Genomic DNA, 17,827 nt, shown 5'->3' on the forward strand with positions numbered 1-17,827 from the left:
GCCTTGGTGGAGTCGAGGCTTTGCTACAAGATCTGGCCAGTTGTGTATGTCATTTATTTGTAATTTTTTTTTTTTTTTTTGTATGGACACTAGCTATTTGTGTTTTTGTATAATTAATTTAAATTAGAATCTTCTTTTCATTTTTTAAATTAGTTATTGAGTTCCTTTATTTATTTATATTATTTAAATGCTATATTTATTATATAAAGTAAATATTTACCTATAACTAATTAATAAGGTATTTTTTTACAATTAAAATTTATAAAAATCCTACCACTATTCGAGCATACAGCTAGAAGCTTTCGAACATATTTTCTACTTCCACCAAACATTTATTCATCTAACCCGCCAAAATTTCCATTCAAACCATTATATGGTCGTTCGAACGTTAACTTTTATGTTAACTCCTTTGTGTTAAAAAAAGTTATATCAGCTTATACTTCCACAAACCTCATCTCCTAGATGCCTATAAATTATGAAAAATTTTATATAACATATTATCATCTTATTTGTATTTCACTATATAAGATGTGAAACATTTATCACTATTAAATTATCTTTTATTAAAAAATCCTTTATTATTATAGAGTGATAAATATGCCACATCTTATATAATAGGATAAGAATAAAATGAGTGTGATGTATATCATTACTCATAAATTATATAAATTATTTTTCAAAAATTTAAGGGAAAATAACCAAAAGGGTTCCTAGTTTTTCCCCCACTCTAATTCCTTACTACTGGATCAATCTATTACAAATTTGCATGACTTTCTTTTATAATTTATCAATATATACGACCTTTTTTTATATATTTTATTATCAATAAAGCTAGTATGCTACCTATGATGTACCGCTCAATTTGACTGATTGCAATTTTTTTTTACTCAGTAATTAAGGAAGTGATTTTAAATGTATTAGTGTATTTATTTTATTTTTAAAAAATATTTAAATATATTAAAAAATGTGAAAAGAAAAATGAAAAAAAAAAACAAAAATTGAGGAGCAGTATAAACGAGTGGTGCTACTCAGGCGGTAGAGTAGCAACGCTCTTTTATTGTTATCCATCACATTAAATATAGTATATTATAAGTAAATCAGTTAGATAAAATTTACTTATAGATGTATACATTAGTTAATGTAATTGAAAATAACAAAATATATGATGAAGAGCAATAAATAAAATATTATTAAAAAATTATCACAAATTGTAAAAGCTTTTATATATATATATACACATACACACACATACATACATATATATATATATATATATTTACTCTTCATATAAAAAAGCTTGAGTATTTTCTATGAAGTGACACTGTCAAATTGGTTGGGTGTAAAATAGTAGTACGAATATCATTATTCTTTATAAAATAGTTTTTATTGGTTTGAAAGTTAATTTTTTTCAAGTTTTTTTTTAACATATATTACTTTAAAGTAATGTTAGATATAATCATAGAGTATGTAAGCGCACCATAATCGTTTTAAAAATATCATTTCTCATTACTTTAAAATATTCGTAGTTTATTGTTCAAACACGTATTAATAAGTTGGCATAAGCCCAGAGATTGAGGTGACTAAAATTCAATTATTTTGTTATAATATATAAGATTATAATTCCCTAAAACTTTTGAGAATCGAAGTCACTAATTTTTATTATATTTCACTTAAATCAAACAAGATAAATTGAACAAAATGACTTCATGCCCTATAAATAGCCTTAATTTGACTCCTATCTTCACTTAGGCAAAGTTTACGAGATAGAAGATTAACTTGTTTAATCAAAATACTAGAGATTAATACTAAATTTGACAAATTTTTAATATCACTTTTGTTATATAATGTTTCAACGTATGCTAAGTTAGTTGGTTAGATTATTCTTCATTTAAGGGTTGGTTTGGATTGAGAGGTGCTGTCAACCAGGCTATTTCATCTCATCATTACAATTTTTACAAATTTTGACACAAAATACAATAAACAATTCAATTTTTTCAAATTTCAAAGCAATAATAATATTCTAATTATATTTTATTCAACATTCATATCAACTCATCTTATCAGATAAACTCACTATCAAAACCTAACATTAGTAAATGTACATATTTAATATTGTGCATTGCACATACATTTTACGACTAATTATACATATGCCCAAGGAACTTACCTCACTAAACCTGATGTTGGATAGCCGAGTCGTATCCCAAAAAGAACTATAACTGTGACTCCATCGTTGAGGCAAGTTTGCATAAAGGATTCGTCTCTAAAATTAATGAAGAAATATATTTGCGAGCATGTTTATATTTATGCTAGACAAACTGCTGATGTGAAAGCATGTCATATCTGTTAAATTCAAAACTAAGAATTAAAATTTTGTAAAAAAATCAGAGAGTAAGTCAACTGTCAAAAACCAATGAATGAAAGGGCCGGGGATATTATATCATTGTTAATATAATTACTGTGATATCCTATTTTTACGTGTATTTTTATTAGATGAATATTTTAATTTAATTAAAATATTAGTTCTTTTATTTTAAATTATCGAATTTTAATTGGATTTATTTAGTTGTGAAATTTATTTTGTAGAGCTTTCTTAATATTAATTATTGTTTTAAGTTTAAATTGTTGTTTAATTTATTTTAGTTTATTTTTAGATTTAAAATTTTGTTGTTAGTTTTTACTAGTTATTTATTATATTTTAGCAAGATATTGTGTTTAGATTATTTTATTCGATTTATAGTTTTTAAAGTTGCTTTCATTGGATCAATTTTTAGACTACAGAGATAAAGATAGAACCTAATTTCTTTTCCCCATATTTTCTTTTTCTCTTTTTCTTTCTTTTTCTCCCACTTTTTTCCTCCGCTTCTCTCTCCTCCCACGCACATTCTCTCCTTCCTCTCCCTACCGTCGTTTTCTTCAAGCCGCCTGGACCACTGTTTTCCGCAGCCGTACATCTCACCGCCCACCTCATTTTCTTCCCCTCCGGCCGATGATCATCTCCAACAAATTTCACCTCCATCCGAGCTGCCGTTAACCACCACAAGCTCCTCCAAGCCGCGGCGTCATTTTGCTCCAGTGCCACCGTCGTTCCACCTCCAACCACCATCTCTTCACCACTTCATCAACGACCTCTTGCCGACCTAAACCACCCATTTCCAGCTCCGATCCATCACCGGAGCAGCCCCCACGAGCTCAACTCCGTTTTGGACTTTTTTGCCTTCCACTACCGTTTTCGCCACCACCCACAGCCAACCCTCACTCCTACTAGCTTCATAAACACCTCTAAGTCATTCCCTATCAATCTCAAGCCTTGATTCATCCCCATTTAAAAGTGGGTATTTTACAACCCGTGGCCACAATATTTTTACACTGTTACGTTGATTTTCCTTCGCCTTTTGCAGCCCATTGATCCTTCGAACATTATTATATAGCGCCGTTAAGTATTTTCCAACTTTCATTTTAGATTTAAATATATTATTATTTTTACAATGAATTGTGATTAGTTGGTTATTCCGGATTGAGTCCGAGGAGTTGGGGGTCGGATAGATTTGAGGAATGAGTTATTGGTTTATTGTTGGTGCTGAGATTTGTTGGATAATTCGTATCTTGATCTGTGCATTGCATGGACCATGCATGTTCACGTTTAAAAGGGAAAACTTGGATTTTTTCGCATAATGGCATACATGTACGTGTGTTGAATAATGAAAACTGGGTTTTCATTAGGGGTGCTACCCGCACCATACGGTGCGGGGTAGCCCCCTCCCCACACCCCGCCCCGCATGATGCGGGGGTGGGGTTTTCCCATCCGTCCCCCGACCCCGAATCCCCGGGGCGGGGTACCCCGCCCAGCTAGGCGGGTTGCGGAGCGAATACCCGCCCCGCCCCGCTTCATTTTCACTTTAAAAAACTACTACTTTTTTTATATTTAAAAATTATTTCTAGATCTAAAAGTGATCAAAAATATATTTTTAGATCCAAATTATAAATTTAAATTTTGTAAATATGACTATAATTTAAAAATTACGTAGTTTTTAAATTTGCTAGTACATATTTATGTAAGTTGTAGTGTAGTAGTTTTAAACTATATAGTTTTTAAATTTGCTAATGCATACTTTGTAAATAAATTTAACAAATTGTAATATATATATTTATATATACACATTGTAAAATATAAAGATATTTATATATATATATATATATAAACATATATTTATGCTTTTGTATATATATAAATATTTATGTTTTTATATATAATATATATATGTAGGGGGCGGGGCAGGGTTGGGCCCTCCCCGCCCCCCGCCCCCTCTAGGGGAACTCGATGCGGGGAGGGGTCCTCGCTCCTGCCCATGCGGAGCAGTGTTGCTCGCTCCGCCATGCGGGGGCGGGGTAGCAGGGTGCGGGGCCCCACTGCCCACCCCTAGTTTTCATGCGTAAATGGATTTTTGGGTAGTTGTGTATCACGACCCCAAGCCACGATGAGGCATTATCTCGGTGGAGCTCTTCTGGTCACTTGGGAGCGCAGTATACTGAGTGACGTCCCCTGGGTTGTCACTGGGTGACAACGAAAGCAGGCGGGATGGCAATGCTCTCGTACCGACTCCATGGCTCCTCTGTTGGCGGGGGCTAGAGGATGCTTGGTTACTTACGTACTAGGCGAGGAACTGGGCATTGCTCGTTACGAAGTCACACGCATGGTCGTTACCCATGATGTGACGAAGGGAGCCAGGGTGTGCAGATGACCCCTAGGGGTGGTCATCGTGCATTGGTTAAGGAAAATTGGAAATTTATTTGAGACTTGGATTTTAGGCCATTTTCTGGGAAAATGGCGAGGAAAAGTTTTTAAGAAATTATTTTGGGCCCAATGGGATTTTTGGCATGAGTTGGAAAAGAAATATTTTTGAGAAAGTTTATGTTTTGATCTTATGCATATGACATCTTTTCATGCATATTGTTGAGGTTAATACATTTTTATCTTGTGCTGTTTGGCTTATTACTTACCTGCGACACTATTTTTGGTACCATAGATTTTGATGCAGAGGTTGAGAAGGAGGAGGCTGAGCCCGAGGAGGCGGCTCCGCTAGATTATTGATTTGGAGTTGATTTACTTTTGAAAATTATTTTACTTGTTTTTATGTTATGTAATTTGGATTTAAAACAATGTTGAAACTTGTAATATTTTGGTACGCTGGTGTTTTAAGCGAATTTGTATTTAAACAAAATTCTGGTACTTAGTTGTAAGACTTTTATTTCGCTGCATTATTTTATTGTAGATGTGTTGCATGTACACACACTTGGCACTTGGCGATGGGATGTGTGACTCATGTTGTCATCATCCTGACGTCTCGATTTCCATATGCCCATACGTGGGAGTTGGGGGCGTCACAATCATCCTGAGAAATGAGGATTTCACAGCCCACTCTGCATAATTTGCTGTAAAAGGACTTTCTGCCAGACTTGCAAATTTCCCAAACACAATGGTACAAGTAACATAGGCTCAATGAAGCTGATTCGAAGAACATGTGTATGGTTCGAGAAGGGCAGCCTGACTGCCAATAAGCTTTGACTCAAATGGTAGTTCCAGAGGTCAATTCCAGCAAAACTTGCCAATAAAAGAAGGCATTCCCAATAGCTTTTTCTTAACAATAAATTGTTAAAATGATTGTGCATATTTTTCAGATCCAGTTCTGTAAACCCATTTCTCCAATTATGTGAGTAAAGAGCAATACAGAGAACATGTCATGGTTAAATATCAGCATGACATGAAGGGATCTGAGTGCAATTAAGCACCTAAAACTAACTTTACTACAAGGAAATGAGCCCTAGAAATTATCATCACCACGTTTGATTTAGATGTAGAAATAATGTCATATACTAAACTATTATTAGTCAATTTAGTCTCTTTATATTATAGTAAAAGTATATTATTTTATAATAATTAGCTCATACTCTTATTGAATTTAAATAACTATATACGTTATAGTTATATAAAATATATATAATAAATGTTCTTTTATAATATATGTGCAGTATCGGAGGCAGAGTTGGCGGGCAAAATTAGAGTCGAAGGTAGAGTCAGTATGTCGGAGTCATAGTCGAACTGACTCTGACTCTGACTCTGACTTTTCAGGTGAAAAAATCTCCGACTCTGGCTCGAAACGGAGTCAGATTTAGAGTAAGATGTTTGAATTTCTTCTTAATCCAACTAATTTGAAGTAACCACAGGATAGACTATCAAGCATAATCTTATTAGATCCACCCCAGGATAAATGTTTTTCATCCTGAATTTTGTAATTTCCAAACATATTGGCCAATACTTAGTATTTTGAGTAAGTTAATTTAGTGGTTGACTTAAGAAATCATTTAAATCATTCTTCCTTAACTTTTATAATTAAGAATGATAAAATCAATAATAAAAATACGAAACACAAAAGTTGATGTGCAGCCAAAAAATTTCACAATATCAACTAGAGTATTCTATTTTTTAAAAGCATTTTTTGTGTATTTAAAAAATAATAAAAATAAAAAATACACAATTCGGTACAAATGATAGGTACACTTTCTCAGTGTACCTATCATTTCCCTTTGTATATAGAAGATAATGGAGAAGCATGTTGAGAGATTTTGTGCAACATAGGAACAATGTTTTCTCATAACAGTACAAATATTGCTCTAGCTACCAAAGATCCTGGCAGCATATTTGAGGAGTACATCATAATCAAAACAAATAAAAACATTAACAAAGGACATCACAAACATAGAAAGAAAGAGCAATGGAACAACGATCAGTAGGAATAATTCTCACCCATTTCATTTGTTCAATCTTACGTTATTTAAGATAATACAAACGAATAAGGCTAGGTCATATAGTCTTAGGGCGTACAAGCCTTGCACACTCCATTTTTTAATGGTGAGCCTTATTCTTTTTGAAATAGAATTCGCAATACTTGCATTCTCTACAACTATATCTAAGTATATGACTCCCATACGAACATATGTTATTTATTTAACTCAATGAGTTTTGACAATCGATTAGGTTTATTTACTGGATTCTTCTAGTGGTAAAACTTGTATAGAAACTATCAGCTAGCTTCTGACCAATGCGAACAGTAGACTTTGTATCCAAATGCAAGTGATCTGCCAAAAAGGTTGATCCCACAAAATCAACATGCACGACATTCTTCAGTTTTATATTCAGCTGAGCATCTCTTACAGATCTTAGGAACTTTCCATCTCCAGTAGAAACTACAACATGCAAAAAATATGAATATTTTTAGAATTTTATAATGATTAATTTGCAAAGATGCATTATGGAACTATAACCAATTTGTGAAAGGATAAATGTTTTAGTAACAATGAGATCCCACAAAAGTAAACTCACAAACTAACGTGGCTTGATATCGCACGTTAAATAGTAAAGTCACTTTTTATAATAAACTAGATCTAAAGTATTATATAAAGTTATGTCAGTTTGTAAGGTTACTTATGAAAGAAACCGTGCATAAAAGATCATGTCGAAGATTATTGAAAAACTTATCCAACCTTCCCCTATAGAGCCTAGTGTCTTGCTCACCACAATCACTCTCTCCTTGATACCAAAGCAGTGCATAAATATTACCACCAATACTTTTGCCTCACAGCTCTTGCTCTATCCATCAACTAATTGTATAGTATAGTACCCTTCTGCCACTTTTCTATCTTTGTTCCTCCTATTGCCCAAAGGACCTGGCTAATCACTCCAAAGTTTGGACGTTTTACCAATATTTGGTTGGAAAAGGGAATGCCTTGTCCCACCCTATTGGTCTTCAGATTATCAACTTCCTTATGGAGAGGTTCACGAGCTATTTCCCAAGTCTTGTTTAAAGATAGTGTGAGGATGTTGGGAGTTGGAGTGCATTGTGGAGCTCGGAACCTTTCCATCCCACTTGAGCAAGTTGGTTTTGGGGTCATTGTAAATGCCTCCACGTCCAGCCATGTTGCTTTGTCCTGCTAAGAGGAACACTACAAGAGATATGGGCTTTCACATGAGTTTTTTTTTTCCAAGCTCTACATCCATGGCAAATACTTAGCTTATGACATGAAAACTGTTCGTGGGAAAAAAATATGTCTTTTTCCATGAGATCATGTCCACGAGCAAGACTTTGTTGGAAATACTTCCCTGATGTCACAAACAGCATCCGTGGAAAAAGAAAATAACATTTTACCACGTAATCACATTCAACGATCGAAAATTCGTGAAGAAAAATCACATTTTACCAGGTAATCATGTTGCTGCAAATATTTATTTTTTGACATTTTAAATCTTTTATTAATTAAGCAGGCGGTGGTCCATATTTCTAACTTTTGCTTTTTATCCCTCTCTATGTTTACCTACGTAGGGGTTTTTTCATCTGCCTCTGGTGCAGTTTTTTTTTTACCTCTTTCTATGATTCCTGTTGTTGGAATTATGGAGTCTTCTCTTCATGATCTTTACCAACGTCTCTCCTTGACTGAAAAGGAGACTAAGGAGGTTGTGGTAACGCCTGAGAACCTACAGACTGCTGGCCTTTGTGGTGGTAAATATCTGAAACTGCATTTGCTTACTGTGCGACACTATAATAAGATGGTTTTTAAGAATACAATGAGGAAAGCATGGAGGCTGGTACGGGGTGTTAAGTTTCATGATTTAAACTCTACTCTCATTCTTACGGAGTTTGAAGACCGTTTAGATAAGGAAAAAGTTCTCCGTGAAGGCCCCTGGTCTTTTGATAAACATTTGGTCTTACTAAAGGAGGTTGATGGTTGGCAACAAGTGCATCATATTACATTAACCGTTGCAACATTTTGGGTTAGGTCCATGATTTACCACTGATGGAAAGGAATGGAGTGGTGGGTCGGTTACTTGGGGCAAAGATTGGTCTGGTGGAAGAAGTCGATGTGGATGAGGAGGACATGGCATGGGATGAATATCTGCGAGTTCGGGTATCACTACAGGTATCTCAGCCACTGTTACACAGTTCTATGTTTAATGTTGGAGGAGGTGAAGCTGTCTGGGTCCGCTTCTCATATGAGCGCCTCCCAAATTTCTACTATCTATGTGGTCATCTTGGACATAGCGAGAAAGAGTGCTCTTTTATTAAGGCCAGTAATGCGGTGTCGGACCGGACTGAGTTGCCTTATGGTGTTTGGCTTCGTGCAAGTGGATATGGTACTCGATTCTTGGTTGATAAAACGAAAGTTACAGAAGTAGTTGCTGGTGACATGGGGCAAAAGGGTGAGACAATTGGCGGAGCGGGTGCGGTTGCAGTGTAGGATTCCTGGTCCTTCATCCACCGAACATTCTGAAGGTAACTACCGGAACTGTTGCGTGTAATATGGGACCGTTTTCGCAGGAGTTAGCCTGTGGGGTAAAGGAGGGAACCGTTTCTGAGGGGCCCAATTTGACTGATGCATTGGTGACTGGGCTTGATGGGCCGCTTGGGCGGATGTTGTTAGTTGATCTGGATTCAACTCCTTCAAAGCCCGATGGGCTTACTAGTAAGAAATGGAAGCCATAGTTGTCTATTCAAGCACTGACTCCTGTTTTTTCCCCAGCTCCTTCTTCTTCGAAGGTTTTGCACACGGGTTCTGTTAAGAAGTGTAAGGAGTCTTCTACAGCGGATATCTCAACCCAGAGATTTACAAAGTGGTCGCATGTTTAATCTACTAGCGATGTTGCATCGATGGCCTAAGACTCCCCTTTATAGGCGGTGGCTGTAGCGCAGCCTCGCCGGCAGCCATGAAATTGCTAAGCTGGAATACCCATGGGCTTGGGAACCCATGAGGCATTCATACCCTCCGCAATCTAGTACGGAGGGAAGGACCTAGTATACTGTTCTTGCAGGAGACCACACTCTCTTCTCGGGAATTTGATTCTTGTAAGTACATCTTAGATTTTCTGAATTGTTTGGCTGTTGGATCTAGTGGTAGGAAGGGTGGAATTGCTTTATTGTGGGGTCGTGATATTGATCTATCTCTTATCTCTTACTCATCTAACCATTTTCATGCTATTATTACTAATGATAAATTGCGTTTGGGGCGTTGGTATTTAACTGCTCTTTATGGCTTTCCTGAAACACATATGCACTCTCATTCTTGGGTGTTACTTCGATTGTTATGTTGTCAGTCTGGGGAGGCTTGGTTGGTTATGGGTGATTTCAATGAATTTTTGTACCAACATGAGAAGAGAGGGGGTAAGCCGTGACCTGATCGGCAATTATCGGCTTTTAGGGGCATTCTTGAGGAATGTCATCTACGTGACTTGGCCTTCTCGGGTCCCAAGTTTACATGTTGTAATCAAAGGGCTCTTTCATACCAAGTTAGTGAACGACTTGATAGATTTTTGGTCAACTCCACCTGGTGGGATTGCTTCCCTCGTGCTCGGGTTACACATGGAGTGGTTGCCTATTCTACTCACTTACCTATTTAGGTAACGTTGAAGGGTGAAGTTGCATCTTCAACGATTCAAAAGCCCTTTATGTTTGAAGCCATGTGGGTGGGTGAGCCTGCTTGTGAGGAGATTATTACAAGTGTTTGGGGCAGAGTTTCTACTTAGTCTGGTTTGAATTCAGTAGCTGCGATGATTAAAGACAGTGGGACTCATTTGGGGTAATGGAACAGGCACTCTTTTGGTAATGTCCAAACTCAGCTTGTAAAAGCACAAAGGAATTTGCAACTGCTTTATGATTCTGACCATGCTTGAGTTGATCCTGAAGCTATTACTTTAGCGCGCGATGAGGTGCAATGTTGGTTAGAATACTTGGTATTTTCATATGAAAGCATTCTAAGGCAGTTTGGCTTAAGGAAGGGGATAATAATACTTCGTATTTTCATATGAAAGCATCTCAGAGGTGATAAAAGAATGGCTTTCTTTGAATTCAGGATGAGAGGGGGCAGTCACAAGAAGGACTTCACAGAGATCGAGTTGTCCTCGAGTATTTTCAAACTCTCTTTACTAGCTCTTCTCCTACTGTCTCTGGTCATTCTATGGATTTCCTTGCACCTTTGTCTGGGAAAGTCACTACAGAAATGAATGTTGATTTGACGAGAGACTTCCAGGCTGAAGAGGTCAAGGCCGCTCTATTTCAAATGGGTTTTATGTCAGCCCCTGGCCCCGATGGCATGTCACCTATTTTTTTCCAAAAATATTGGCATGTTGTTGGGGATTTAGTAACCTCGGCAGTTCTTCAAGCTTTGCATTCAGGTTCTTTCCCTACTTCTCTTAATCTCACTCATATTACACTTCTACCAAAAAAGAAGTGTCCTGCTCAGATGGGTGATTATTGCCCGATTAGCTTATGTAACGTGGTTTATAAACTCATTGTAAAGGTCATTTCTAATCGACTGAAAATTGTCTTACCAATTGTCATTAGTGAGAGCCAAAGTGCTTTTGTTCCTGAGCGCCTTATTTCGAATAATGTTTTAATTGCATATGAGTTGGTACACTACCTCAAACAAAAAAGGTATGGGAAAAAGGGCTATATGTCATTAAAGCTTGATATGAGTAAGGCCTACAACCAGGTTGAATGGAGCTTTCTACAATCTATTATGGAGATTATGGGGTTTCGTCATCGTTTTGTGGAGCTGATCATGTGTTGTGTTCGCTCGGTTTCCTTTTCTATGTTAATAAATGAGGAGCTTAAGGGTCCTATTATTCCTAGTAGAGGGTTGCGTCAAGGGGATCCGCTGTCCCCTTATCTCTTTCTACTTTGTACCGAAGGTTTAATTTCTCTCTTAAATATTGCTCAGCGGGACAAGTCTATCTCTAGATTGCGAATAGGTTGGGGGGCTCCTACCATTAATCATCTTCTTTTTGCAGATGATAGTCTTGTGTTTTGTCGGGTTGATGCAAATGAGAATAGGCGGATTCAGCAATTGTTGGAGAGGTTTGAAGCTGTCTCGGGGCAAAAAATCAATAGGGAAAAAATTGCTATTGTTTTTAGTGGTAATGTTAGTGCTGCTACAAGGACTGAGATTAAGAGTTTGTGGTCTCACTCATAAATTCAGCAGTATGAAAAGTACCTTGGGCTACCACCTATTGTTGGGAGGTCCAAAGCTCGAGCATTTGAGTCTATTAAATACAAAGTTTGGAACAAATTACAGTCTTGGAAGGAAAAGTTGTTGTCACAAGACGAAAAGGAAATTTTATTGAAAGTTGTAGCCTTATCCATTCCAACTTATTCCATGAGTTGTTTTCTCATTCCTTCTAGTTTATGTTCTGACTTGGAGGGAATGATGTCTAGATTTTGGTGGGGATAAAAGGGGAGTGAGAGAAAAATTCATTGGTTGAGTTGGGAGAAGTTATGTCAAAGGAAATCTCAAGGTGGGATGGGCTTTAAAGATTTGCAAAGTTTTAATTTAGCCTTATTGGCAAAGCAAGGCTGGCGTTTACTTGAAGATGAAAACTTCTTACTGCACAGAATACTTAAATCTAATTACTTTCCTCATACAACTTGCACAGTAGTTTGGGTCGCTATCCCTCTTACACTTGGAGGGGTATTTGGGAGGTGAGGAAATGGCTAGTGGCTGGTTGCAAGTGGAGAATAGGGAATGGTTTAGCTGTAAATATCTAGACAGATTAGTGGATTCCTGGGCATAAGTCACTTGTTGCTGAACGGGTAGTGGCACGGGAGGAAGATTGTATGGCTTCAGTCCATTTGTTGTTCCTGCAGAATGAAAGGGCTTGGGATATAACCAAGCTTAGGGCTCTCCTCAATCCAAATGTGGTGCACGGTGTTCTTAAGGTGCAGTTATATTCAGTTGATATGGAAGATCGCAGGGTGTGGTCACATGAAAGAAATGGGCTTTTTAGTGTTAAAAGTTGTTACCGGGCCATTCATGATGAGCTGGGCATTTCTCTTCCTCATTCTTCAACTAGACACGGGTAGAATCTCCTTTGGAAGCATTTATGGAAAATGAAGGTACCAAATAAGATAAAAAAAAAATTTGCCTGGCGTGCATGCAAAAATGGGCTAACTACAGGGACCAACTTAGTGCAAAAACATGTCTTATCTGATGCCACTTGCAAACTGTGTATGTCTACCCTCGAAACTATTACTCATGCTTTGGTGACTTGTCTTTCTATTCATGATCTCTTCTCCACTTATTTTCCTAGCTTTCGTTTTCATAGTAATCGTACTGTTTTGGATATGGCTATGGATCTCTATGAAAAACCTATACATGATGACCTTTCTATTTTCTTTGCTTGGGGCTGGAGTTTCTGGTTTCTGTGAAATAAGTTTGTGCATGATCAGGTAGTACTCCATCCCAAGCATGCTGCAGACCATGCTCTGGTTATGTTGCGCAGTTTCAGTCAGAGACAGAAGCCGACGAGGGACCTGCTTCTTCATTATAGATGGAAACTCCCTGGTCCAGGTTGGTTGAAATTAAATGTTGATAGGGCTGTTTTTTCTAGTTTGGGCAGAACTGGTGTGGGAGCTATCTTGAGGGACCATTCGGGTATGGTGATAATGGCTGTTAGTAGAGCTAAAGTGGAGATGGATGGTTCAGAACCTATAGAATTAATGGCTATTTTTCGAGGTCTTCAATTGTGTGTTACTATGGAAATTCCCAAGCTTATGGTGGAGAGTGATAGTTTGTTATGTATTGAAGCTCTCCAGAATAATAGTATGCATCACTCTATGCTTGGGGGGTTATATTCAGAAACTAAAAACCTTGCTTGCAGTTTTGAATGTTGTGAATTTTCCCATGTCTATAGGGAGGGCAATCAGGTAGCGCACATGCTGGCTCGGAATGTTTCTAGGATTGATAATATTGCTATTTGGTGGGATTGTATTCCAGACTATATTTCACAAGTCGTATGGCTTGATGATTTTCTATAATCATTATTTCCTTAGATTAATGATATTTCTATTGTTATAAAAAAAAAAAAAAAATCTCCACCCTCTGATCACTTACATACCTAATTCCCTCCCATATTTCCTCTCTTCTATCTCCCCATCCCTCCAAACGCTATATCCCCCCCCTCTCTCCCTCTTGAAAAATTGAAATCTCTCTCTCTCTTTCTCAGCCGCCACCACAGACGCACCACCACCACCATGCAACACCACTCATCCTTCTCGGTTTGACTCTCCCTCTCTCAAATCTCTCTCCCTTCCATTCTCTTCCCTGTCTCTGTCTCTAGACTAGGGATCTGCCACCACCTCCACGGCACAACACCATGGTCACCCATAGCTCCTCCGTCAAGGCGACAACACTGTCGATCCACCCACACTCACCCCCAACGCCTCCATCAAGCCGACAACACCGTCCCTCCCTTGCTATGAATATTCCACCATGAGATGGTGAGACCCAACCGAGGCCCCCAATGCCAACAACCCATGAATATTCCACTGCACCACTAAGAGTAGGTTCCCTTTATTTGCCTTAGTTTTCTCTCTTGTTATGTGTTAGCTTTTGAAGGCTGAAGTGCCCCAAAGGTATTGTGGAGTAAATTGCCACTAGTCAGGGAACTGTTCTTTTATTTCACTGCATTGTTGGTTTTTAATTCAGTTCACTGTGATTATTCTACTCATTCTATTGACCTCATTTTCCCTGAAGCAAAATCTAATGATTAGTAACTATCGTATGTCTCATTTGCTTTCGTGAAAAGGGTTCTGCTTCAACCATGTTCTTTTTGTTAAATGTGAATTGGTCTATTTAACCTAATTAAATTAGAAACTGCTTTCATAAGTAGTGCCAGGTCAATGTGAATTGAGTGTGAATTGAGTTGTTATACGTGGTTGTTATAAAGTGAATTGGGCTGCACTACAAAAAAAAGCAAATTTGGCGGCGTTTACATCCGTGGCATTTGTTTATGCGCCGGTAGTTATATAAATTTACCGGCGCTTAATGTTTCTGCCGGTAAATTTTTTAGATTCCCGGCGTTTAAATTATTACGCCAGTAATAATATTTAGGTTTAGCGGCATTTATAATAACACCGCCAACATAGCAATTATGCGTCGGGAAATTAGTAGTTTCCCGGCATTTAGATTGTTACGCCGGTAGTAATATATGTTTTTGGTGGCGTTTAAACAAATGCCAATACATTATTAATTTTACGCCGTTATATTAACCGTGTTTGCCGGCGTTTTTCATCTACCGTCGATAATAATATATAGCATCAGCGGCGTTTCACAAAATGCCGACAATTGATAGAGTTTACGCTGATAAAGTACTCAGTTTTTTGGCATTTATATCGTTTGAACAAATGCCGGCCATTGATTAACTTTACGATAGTAAACAAGTAGTTTTCCGGCGTTTATATTGTTATGCAGGTAATAATTATATAACATTGGCGGCGTTTACCAAATGCTGAAAATTGATCAATGAAACGCCGTTAATTGATAAATGGGCCAAAGTATTTATTCTGACGTCGGTAATAATATATAGCGTCAGCGATGAAGGCTATTATAAATTTATTGATAGTAAAATAAATAATATAAAAACTTATTTAAATGATACGAAAATACCCACAAAATCTTAGTTGAATTTCTAGGATGCCCTACCTGTAAATGCCATATATTGCATTCTGGTTCTGGAGGGATGGAGGTTAAATAGAACTAAAGAAGAGAGTTCGCACGTCGAGATCTTAATGTGACGGCGGTTAATTTCTTTCCTTTAATATTTAATAAGTAATGTACAATATAGTAATGTAAGTATTGTGTATTCCTTTTAAAAATTGTGCAAGTGTCGTACAATATTCCTTTTGAAAAAAAAAATAGTCTATTATTAAAAATTTAATCTTTTAATATGGATCTCATATTTATTCTTTTTTAAAAAAGAATGTGGCGTTTGCAAACTTTATGACAAAATATGTTAAACATCATACCAAGATTCACAACTTCCAAAAAGAGTAGTAAAACATATGTATAATCCAGCACTTATCCTTTTATAATCCGTCCTAATTCTAACTTAGCAAAACAGAGCAAATGTCGATATATGGCATAACCATAAATTTAGTCTTAATTAAGGAAAGCTGCAAATACCATTAAACAGAGTAAATGTCGATATATAACAAATACCATAAATATAGTCTCAATTATAGTCTAACTTGTAATCCTGACCCTCAATCATTGTCCTCATCATCTGTCAAGCTGGAGCTTAATTCCTCACATTCTCTCTTCGTTCTCATTTTAATAAGTTTCTGTCAAGCCGAAGCTTAATTCCTCAAGTCAGAAAAACCATGGAAATATCCCAACCAACATAAAACCATGGAAACAGCCCAACCAACGTAAAGCCAGCAACGTAACTCTGTTTTTCTATGCAAAAAACAGAGCAATCCAGTCCAATGTAAATCTGTTTTGCTATGCTTACCGTGGCCTCTATTTTGTAATTATTTTTCTATAGTCTGTTAGGATCCGTAAGCTTTTTTACTGGTTTGGTATTCATCTATGTCGTCTATTTATTTTTACTGGTTTGGTATTCATCTGTGTCGTCTATTTATAATTACAAGAAATAGATTTGTTTATTTTGTTAAATTTAACCTAGTTGTGATTTATGCCAATGATCTTTTTTTTTTCAGACCAAAAAGTCGAGAAAGGCAAGGCCATCTATGTCGTCTAGTTATTTTGGCTTGGTTAATAGGTTGTATAGTTTTTTTTTTTTTTTTTGGTACTTCGCTTTGCTATGATGAATTTTTCATCTTTCTTGTTTGGTGGAAGTCTTTTAACGTTGTATTGTTTAATTTATAATTGGTCTATGCTTGCTATGTTGTGTTGTTTATGCTACTTCAAACTTTTTTTCCGTGTCCTTCTTCAATCAGTTTCATATTTTCTGATGAAAAAGCTTCATTGCAGTGTCCATGCTTACATTGTGTTTAAAAGTGAGGAATCCGCTCAGGCTTCTTTGACCCATAACATGGCTGTGGTATATTCTTATCTCAACTCTTTGTCTCTGTGTGTGTCTGTCTCAAGTTCAATTTTTCTGTGATTTGGATTTCTAACCTACTAAATGTCACTATTTTCTTGAACTGTTTCTAAGTTTTAATCTCAAAACTTATTGGTTAATTATAAGAAATTAATGTGATATATTGGTGAATGCGTATTGAGCCTTTAAACGACCAAAATCAGGGTAGTGAGGAACTTATTGTATTTACTTGGTCAAGTTTAGACTACTTGGAAACTTGCTACCTAATGCTAAAATTCCTGGTTTCCTTAATATTACAATGTCATATTTACAGCTGTCCTATGTTAAAGTTGTCCTCTTTTGTGAACATTCAAGTTTGTAAAACTAGCTCTCAATTGATTGTAAAAGTGGTGGGAAAGACTTTAGGCAAATATCATTTTGATGGTTTTGTAGCCATTTTGTCCTCTATTTTTTTTTTTTGTTCAGTTCAAATTCTGAAATAACTTTCCAATAGCTTCATCAGGTACACCCCATTTTTCTAGAAAAAGTGTTGCCTTGTGTATTATTGTTTGCTTGTTTTTACAGAGTTTAATTAAGGCACTTCCATTTAACTGAATTCATTGTTTTAAATGTAAACTACACGGGGTTGGCAATACATATCCTGTTTCACTTTCATTTTTCATCCAGTCTTGTGTGTGTGTATGATATATGTCAGCAACTATATCGTTCCTCATTACCTGAATCCATGTCTTTGGCCTTCTTCATGCTGAAAACAGCTTCAAATTGAACAAGAGTGTTGATCTTTGTAATAGAAGATCAAAACATTTTTATGACTTTCTACATCCTGTCATCAATTGGCAGGTGCCTTTAATTGATTCAAATAAATGAACTCTTTCAATGTTTACGTGGAACCTGTCAGGGTGCAGTCTAATGGTTAAAAGTTGGGTTTGGGATGAGTTATAG

At 36.6% G+C, this 17,827-nt stretch overlaps 1 protein-coding gene across 1 annotated transcript; it reads right to left on the reverse strand.

Moving 5' to 3' along the window:
• Positions 1-7,042: 7,042 nt before the first annotated feature.
• On the reverse strand, positions 7,043-7,950 carry LOC122298745 (probable carbohydrate esterase At4g34215). The gene is made up of 2 exons (XM_043108605.1): positions 7,680-7,950; positions 7,043-7,245 (listed from the first exon to the last, which is right to left on the reverse strand). Exons 1-2 carry the CDS (start codon positions 7,948-7,950, stop codon positions 7,043-7,045), a joined length of 474 nt encoding a protein of 157 aa, XP_042964539.1.
• Positions 7,951-17,827: the final 9,877 nt, after the last annotated feature.

The sequence above is a fragment of the Carya illinoinensis genome, chromosome 16 (assembly GCF_018687715.1).
Source record: "Carya illinoinensis cultivar Pawnee chromosome 16, C.illinoinensisPawnee_v1, whole genome shotgun sequence".
Lineage (NCBI taxonomy): Eukaryota > Viridiplantae > Streptophyta > Magnoliopsida > Fagales > Juglandaceae > Carya > Carya illinoinensis.

Bases quoted from the DNA above. Each gene is read 5' to 3' on its own strand.
- LOC122298745 (XM_043108605.1), bottom strand. From the start codon at position 7,950: ATGACCCCAAAACCAACTTGCTCAAGTGGGATGGAAAGGTTCCGAGCT. The intron at 7,246-7,679 runs GTACTATACTAT...TGCATGTTGTAG, and splicing joins GATAGAAAAGTGGCAGAAGG to TTTCTACTGGAGATGGAAAG.